The sequence below is a fragment of the Vigna umbellata genome, chromosome 1, assembly GCF_029865625.1.
Source record: "Vigna umbellata cultivar VRB3 chromosome 1, Vumbellata_1.0, whole genome shotgun sequence".
Classification (NCBI taxonomy): Eukaryota; Viridiplantae; Streptophyta; class Magnoliopsida; order Fabales; family Fabaceae; genus Vigna; species Vigna umbellata.
This window is the reverse complement of record NC_142165.1, coordinates 61,528,642-61,536,598: the sequence shown is the minus strand read 5'-3', so window position 1 is coordinate 61,536,598 and position 7,957 is coordinate 61,528,642. Positions and strand designations below refer to the sequence as shown.

At 36.2% G+C, this 7,957-nt stretch overlaps 1 protein-coding gene across 2 annotated transcripts; it reads left to right on the top strand.

Moving 5' to 3' along the window:
- The first annotated feature begins 3,679 nt into the window (after positions 1-3,679).
- On the top strand, positions 3,680-6,650 carry SGR5 (C2H2-like zinc finger protein). Of its 2 annotated transcripts, XM_088103999.1 has the most exons (3): positions 3,681-4,114; positions 4,280-4,679; positions 5,512-6,650. In XM_088103999.1, exons 1-3 carry the CDS (start codon positions 4,003-4,005, stop codon positions 6,287-6,289), a joined length of 1,290 nt encoding a protein of 429 aa, XP_087960125.1. In that variant the 5' UTR covers positions 3,681-4,002; the 3' UTR covers positions 6,290-6,650. The 2 variants fall into 2 exon arrangements, with proteins under 2 accessions (XP_087960124.1, XP_087960125.1); XM_088103998.1 differs by having other exon boundaries at positions 3,680-4,679.
- The last annotated feature ends 1,307 nt before the right edge of the window (positions 6,651-7,957 follow it).

Here is a 7,957-nt window from a genome sequence, read left to right as displayed (position 1 = left end):
TTATCTTGGTTCGAATCAAAATATTATACGTCCAGTCGTTAATTGCTATAAATAGTGATTAACCTTTTCACTAAAATATTATTCACAGATTACAATAAGATGAAATACAAATAAGAAGAGAAAGAACCTTCCTTCGACAAACAAACCAGAAGTAAAATTGTTCAGCCAACTTTACGAGAACTGCTCCGACCTTACACACACTAAGCGCAAGCTTCTCCTATTCAAAAGACTTGACAAGAGCACACTATCACTTGAGAACTTCTTCAGAAAAACTGTATTCTCAAAAGTGGCATAGATAATTTCGAAGGGTTTGGAAGAGAGTGTATATAGCCTACTAGTCTGAAACTATAACGACATATTATAACTGCCAGTGATAGTCGATTATCGTAAGTAATAATCGATTATCTACGAGACTTTTAAACTGTTAGAATATTTAACTCTTCAACCGGTCAGCTCTAGTTCTTCACCTCCTTCCACTATTCGGCTCGAGCCCTCACCACCTTTTATCGTTCGCCTTGAGCCTTTATTACCCTTTGTCATTTGGCTCGATTCCTTACCGCTTTTCACCGTTTGGGGCTTAAGCCTTTACTGCTTTCCATCGTTCGGCTTGAATCCTTAAAATTTTCACCGTTCGACCTGATTCACAACTTTCCACCACTCGGCCTGGCTTCTTCTTCTCTCTCTCCTTCCAACTCTTAACATTTTATTCTACAGAACTCAAAAACCTAACTACTACCGCTCGGTCTCATTTATGTCTCACTGGTCTCGGTCATGCCTTCCACTACTCGGTCCTAACTGCCCGGTCTTGGTCATACTTCGCTTGGTCTTGGTCATGCCTTCCACCGCTCGGTCTTAGCTGCTCAGTCTTGGTCATACCTCAGTTGGTCTCGGTCATGCCTTCCACGGCTCGGTCCGGACTACTCGCTCCTGGTATCTTCTGTTATACAAGAATGCTTTTAAACTTAATACAACAAGGGTCTTCATATTCTTCACTTTGTAACGTCATCAAAATCATTATCTTCAAGACACCAATGCTTCCTCATTGGTAACAATCTTATTGCAGGAGCTCCAGAAAAGAATCAAGATTACTACATTTGGAAGAAATGTTCAAAGATTCTTGAAGAATTGAAGTGTTGTCACAGACTGATCTTATCTACACACTCAGGTGTATTTTTCTATATTAGAGTTATCTACAAATCAAGGCTGATTGTATCCCTCTTGTTGCGGACAGGAAGAGGACTTGGAGAAATTCTTTGACTTGGAGTGAGGTATCTTTAAGGGTGACAAAAAGAGGGTATTCTTTTTGGGTTGCTATAGTTGATTTGGAGTTAGGAAGGAGATTACATTGAGAGGATTGTTCTCTGTAAGTCTTGCTTTGTAAAGAACTCAATCAATATAGTGGAATCCTTTCAATCTAAGGTTGATTAAAACAAGATTAGATGTAGGCAGTGGCCGAACCAGTATAAAATAATTGTGTTAATCTCTATTTCCCTACACTCTTGCATTGTTTACATTATTGATTGATTGCATTGCAAGAAAAATCAAAAAGATTTTAAAAGAACTTATTTTTACAAGGGAAACCAATTCACCCCCTCTTGGTTGGGACACTTGGCCTTAACTTTTTGTACAAAATCAAACAATCTAACCAATAATTCATTCAATATATTCCTATCAAGCTTAACATTATCATTCAATTCTAAAAACCATCGAAATTGTGTCTTCTCAATAAATTACCTCTGCTCCTGAGTCAATCTTTCATTAAAATTACCAACATATTTGGTTTTGAAAGAATGACGAACGCATAACTGCATGGAAAAAAAATTCCAGGTTACAACAAATCCAAAAAAAATTTAACAACAAAGGAAAGGGCAAAAACCGAAACGACAACAGCCAAAATCAAAGGGGAAAGCGAAAACGCAAATAGGGAAAGGGAATAAACCATATACCTTGCTCGCAACACCAATATTAGCAGAGAATTCCATTTCGCACAATACCATCAACCGAATGAAAGCAAAAAGGTGAAAACTTTAACATAAAGAGACATTTTGCTTTGTCGGAGACAAACAAATGACAAATGGGAGAGGTTGGATAGAGAATGTTGAACGAAAATGGAGAGAATGAGATCTTACTTCCATTCAAACATTAAGGGTAATTTTGGAATAAAAGAAGTGAGAACCTTAAAGTTTTTTCCACTATAGCTTTAAGTTCTATTAAATTTTGCTAAGAGATTATTTTACAATGTGAAGTCATTCACTTTACATTACTAAAGATTAAGAGTGTGACTAAAAGTGAGTCACATGGAAACTTTTTAGTTTTGTATCATTACTTAAGCACCTACTAAATTTAGCATTTAGCATTTGCTTAGGCGCAGATTCTTAAAGCAAAACAGTTGAAAAATCTTAGTTGAGTGTATCCTCACTTAAAACAATTTCTCTTCACGATAGATATCAAGCAAATTTTTTAAGGATATAATTATATTTTTGAAAAATTTAATAATAAGTGATTCTTGAAAAATAAAATTAGCATTCTTTAATTATTTTGTGTTTTCTTTAATAGTTTGAGTACCTGCTAGTTTAATTAGCTCTGTTATCAAAATAAATTGATTTCTACATAAAATAAACATCTAAAAATATATAGTAAATATTTTTTTATTTTGGAATAACTTTTTTCTCAAAATAAAAACTCAAACAAACTCGCCCGTGTCCAAAAGAAAAAAATAGAAATTATATCGTAAAATAAGATAAATATATTTAAGTTAAAAATTTAAAGAAATATTCAATTATATTTATAAGTTTAACTTATAATTTATTTTAGACGGTCAACTTGTTTAAAAGGGTAACACATTCTCAAACGTTTTTAGTTAGCCTAAAAATTTGTTTTATTCTTCGATTTTGGAATATATTTCCGTTTCCAAAATTAAAGTGGGTTATTTTTTGTCTTCTGGCTTAAAATTAGACTAATTTTTAATTTTAAGATCACCTTTTAATAGTTTTAGTTCCCTAAACTAAAAGTAAGACATTTTCACATGAAAAAACAGAATAATGACTTTTAAATTTTTAAAAGAAAATAAGACTCAATTTAAGGGATGAATTTCATGCTATGGTTGAAGGCAAGTATGGTCTTTCTATCTTAATAAAATTAAATAAATACCTAAATTTATGTCACTGAGTGGATTAATTAACTTGTATATGCTGTTGCAGTTGGATATGGGGTGTGCGGGTCATTTGCCATTTTCCTTACATTTGGATGCAACTGAAGATCTGTATATATACTGTCTCCATGTTTGGTGGAAGTGATGAGTCTGCCAGCGGCCCGATTTGTGCGGCCGGCGTTGTTAGGTGTGACGGAATGACTTTGTCTGGCGCATGTCACGTGAGGAGAGAGAAGACGAGGTCATGCATAACGGAGTTCATGCAAATTACAGTGATAATAATAATCATGGTATTAATAATAATGATAATAATAATAAGACGAATAAGCGTGGTTGTTTTCTTGTGTGGTTGGATCAGAGAGGAAGAGGATGTTTTTTTTGTTCCTGTCCAAAATTCCGCGTGTGGGGGCTCAAAGTTTGAACCAAACGTTGATTGGATAGGGTCAGCACGAAGCAAAAGACACACACACACACATCCCTTAATCACACACGCTACAGAGGGAGCTTTATAAACAAGACTTGCCTTCAACCTTACCTGCTCGAGGTGAGGGGTCAATGAAACACCAAAGCAAGAAAGCTCGTGGGAAAGAAAAAGCTAGGGGAAAAAAAGCCTTAAAGAAAGCTGATTACATAAAGCAACACCTTTTTCTCTCTCTATTATTTCTATTATCTTTATCTCTATCTCTCTCTTTCTTCCTTCACTTGTGCCACTATCATTCCTCATCTTCTTTTCCATACAAGTAAAGCTGAAACCCACTATTGCAACCTCACCACTTGTACTAGTCGTCGTCACAATTAATCCTCCTATAGTTACATATAGTCCTCAAACCACACGCACAAAAATTCCACCCATGTTAGACAACAGTGCTTCTTCTGGTGCACCATCTTCTTCTGATGCCGCCTTTGCATTATCTGAAAATGGGGTGGCGAACAAAAGGAAAAGAAGACCCGCAGGCACACCCGGTAAAGTTTTTTACCCTTTTATGGGGCTAAGTTTCAACTTTCAGGCTTTTACCTCAGACAAAATTCGTGGGCTTTGGATTTTCTCTCTAAAGTTAATTTCTTTTTCCTGGTTGTTGTTGCTGCTGTTTATGCTGTTCCTGTGTACATATGTATTTATTTATGCAGATCCAGATGCTGAGGTTGTATCTCTCTCACCCACCACCTTGCTGGAATCTGACAGATATGTGTGCGAGATCTGCAACCAAGGGTTCCAGAGGGACCAGAATCTTCAAATGCACAGGAGAAGACACAAGGTGCCATGGAAATTGCTCAAGAGGGAAACACAAGGGCAGAAGAAGAGAGTATTTGTCTGTCCAGAGCCAAGCTGTTTGCACCATGACCCTTGCCATGCCCTTGGGGATCTTGTGGGGATCAAGAAGCACTTCAGAAGGAAGCATAGCAATCACAAGCAGTGGGTCTGTGACAAGTGCTCCAAAGGGTATGCTGTTCAATCTGATTACAAGGCACACATCAAAACCTGTGGCACTAGGGGTCATTCCTGTGACTGTGGCCGTGTTTTTTCCAGGTTTGTTTGCGTTTTGTTTCCACCTTACTTCCTATCTTAGTGGCCGTGTCTATTATTTCAAAGGTTCCACCTTTCTCTCTCTTTCTTGGTTTCTGTGTTTTTTGGCTCCTCAGATTCAGTCCCTGCTCAGCAATTGTTTTTTGCTCTCCATAACCGAAAACCAAACTACTATTATTAATAACTATTAAAATTTTACTTCTTAAATTGTTATGTGATTGTGGTCAAACCCTAAATTCTAGGTACAAGGACGGTGCACAGAAACAAAAATTCTGAATCTCAGATACCTTCCATGTGAAACATTTTCCATCTTCTAGAGGTTATTAAATATATTAATATTCTATTTTGGAAGTCCTAAAGCATGTAAGTTGAAAAATTTTCAGAATCCTAAGCATGATGTTGTTATGAATATTGCACACATACGCCTTACACTGGAGTTCCTATGGCAGCTTTTAAGTTTAGGACCAGTCTATCTCCAAATTACTATTGATAAGCTAAAGAACCACAAAAGTCCGTAAGAAGGAAACATTTCATTTTTTTTTCATTCTTTATTTGAACTTATGATGTCCTCATTAATTTAATCACTCTGTCTTATTTTATTTTAATCAACTATTCAATTTGAAACTTGCCCACTGAAGCCACGGACAGGACCTCTGAGTAATTAATTTTATAATTGCATGTTTTTGAAACACTAACTAACAAGGTTTTCGGTATACATATATATCTTTGTTTGACCAGGTATTCCCCCCTAGTCAATCATATATCAAGCGACAAGAACATAAATGTATATCACAGTCTAGTTTATTTTAATTACCTAAACGTTTGTCTTTTTCAGGGTGGAGAGTTTCATAGAACACCAAGATGCATGCACTGTCCGGCAGCACCGGCCAGAGTTGCAAGTACTGCAACCTGCATGCTCTTCTAGAACAGCTTCAAGCGCAAGTCCCTCTAGTGAGGCAAATTTTAGCATCGCCCCACCATTGCAAGGACTTCCACTGCCAAAACCAGTTTCTGCTGATCAACTAGCAACAGTCTTATTAACTTCAGAGATACACAATAACAAGTCCACCACCTCTCGGAACTTAGAACTTCAGCTCTTACCCTCCTCAATAAATTCTCAAGAAAAACGAAATCCGAAGGAGAACTATGGTTTGAAACTTTCAATAGGGTCATGTAGTAATGACAAAGGGAATGAAGAGAGAGTGTGCTCAGAAGCACATAGGAGCCCACCTGAAAGGAATAATAATGTGAGCGAGTATTCCACATTGGAAGTGGCGAGGTTGAAAGAGTTTGCAGCTGAGGAACTCAAGTTGGCCATAGCAGAAAAAGCTTATGCAGAAGATGCTAGGAAAGAGGCCAAACGTCAGATTGAGATAGCTGAACTTGAGTTTGAGAATGCCAAAAGGATAAGGAAACAAGCACAATCTGAACTGGCAAAGGCTGAAGAGTTGAGAAAGCACGCCATGAAGAAGATAAGCTCCACTGTTTTGGAAATAACATGCCAAAGTTGCAAGCAACAGTTCCAGTCTTCAACTCTTGGGGTTCCATCAGAAGAGACCTCCATTGTGATGAGTTACATGTCTTCAGCCACCACAGAAGGAGAAGCAGAATGAATGACATATACTTGCAAAAGAAAGAAAAGACAACCTTTATTCAGCCAAAGGGGAAGACATGATATGATATAAAGATATTCGGAGGAGTTCACAGCAAGTTATATTCTTCTTTTCTTCTTCTCTCTTGGTTCTTTTATGTTTTCTTTTCTCTTGACAAGGTGAAATTTGTTTTATCTTAAAGAAAGTTCATATTCTTTATTATAATATTGTTGTTGAGATGCAGCGTTTAGGAATTTGAGAGTCTGACTATTCAAGGTTTGTGTAAAGGTGAGCTGCAACCTGTTTTTCTCCATTTAACAAATTGTTGTATGAAAATTAAAATACAAGATCATGCAAAGCTATATATTTCTGCTTCAGAAGATATTAATGAATAGAAAATAATGGTTGGAGTCCATACTTGTGGCTTAAAAATCATACCTAAAAAAGAAGCATAAGGGAATGCAGATTCCAATTCCGTAACAAATGAAGATATATCTCTATCAAAAGAAAAAACACAATTCTGGATATTTCAGGGGTAGATTAATGATTATATTTTGGAAATAGGTGGTATTTGTGGATTTTACGGACTATGCATTAGAGGCAATGCATGCATGTGGTGAGGAAAAAAAGGAAGAATGGTTTATAACAATTATTTTGTTTTTTGACATTAATGTCATTAATAAGCATGATGTTATTGATGTGTCAGGTAGCCTAGTAAAGATGGACCCTTTGGGTAATATTAAATGAATGATACATGTGACATTCATCTGGGTGAATGATGCCATGGTTGGGACCATTTTGTGTATAGGAAGCAAGAGGGGGGGCTAAAATCTTCCTTTTGAGATGGAATTGGATTTGAGAAAACAAAAAGGAAAAGAGGGAGAAAAAGGGTGAAAGAGGTAGGGGTCATTTTCCTTCAATAAGCGATCCTTTTAAATGCAGATATATATATAAAAAAACATGCCATGTTTTTCAGTGCCACAGTTGAAATGGTAGTGACAGGCATTCGTCACTCTCAGCATAAACAAACGCACACAAGGGTCTAAAGATGCACATGCTTTTAACAGTGGAGAAGGGGGGAGGGGTGCAGTGTCAGCGCATAGGCCTCGTACAGTAGCTTTATCATTAATTAAGGTGCAAAATACCATGGACTCCATCGCATTCTCCTTTTATATTTCACACCACTTGTATGTATTGCTTTATGTTTTATAAGTGTAAAAGATTGCAACTTCCGTTTTAAAACAAGACTTTGAACTTTTTATATTAGGATAAATAATCAATATGATGAAATAAGAAAATTTATATCTTGATATCTCTCTTTCTAAAATACAATCACTTGATAACTTCATATTTTAGACATGTGGACTCCACAAAACAATTATTCTATAACTCTTTGGCGTTCGATAGTTGAATCCTAATATATGTTAAAGATATTTTGATGTTTAAATCAATTTAGATTTAGTCAGTCAAACATTTAATATTGGAATAAATATGTTATGATGACAATTGTCGTAGACTGTTGGTAATGAAAGTCTGTGTTGCTTTGTGAACCATGTCGATGCTTCATGAACCATTACATTTGTTTGGTTCGTCTTCAAAAATATGATCGTTAGGTACAAAATATGACCACCAGTCACGTTGCATCGTCAAGCACATTATCAACTCTGACACTAAATGAGAGATGTCAAA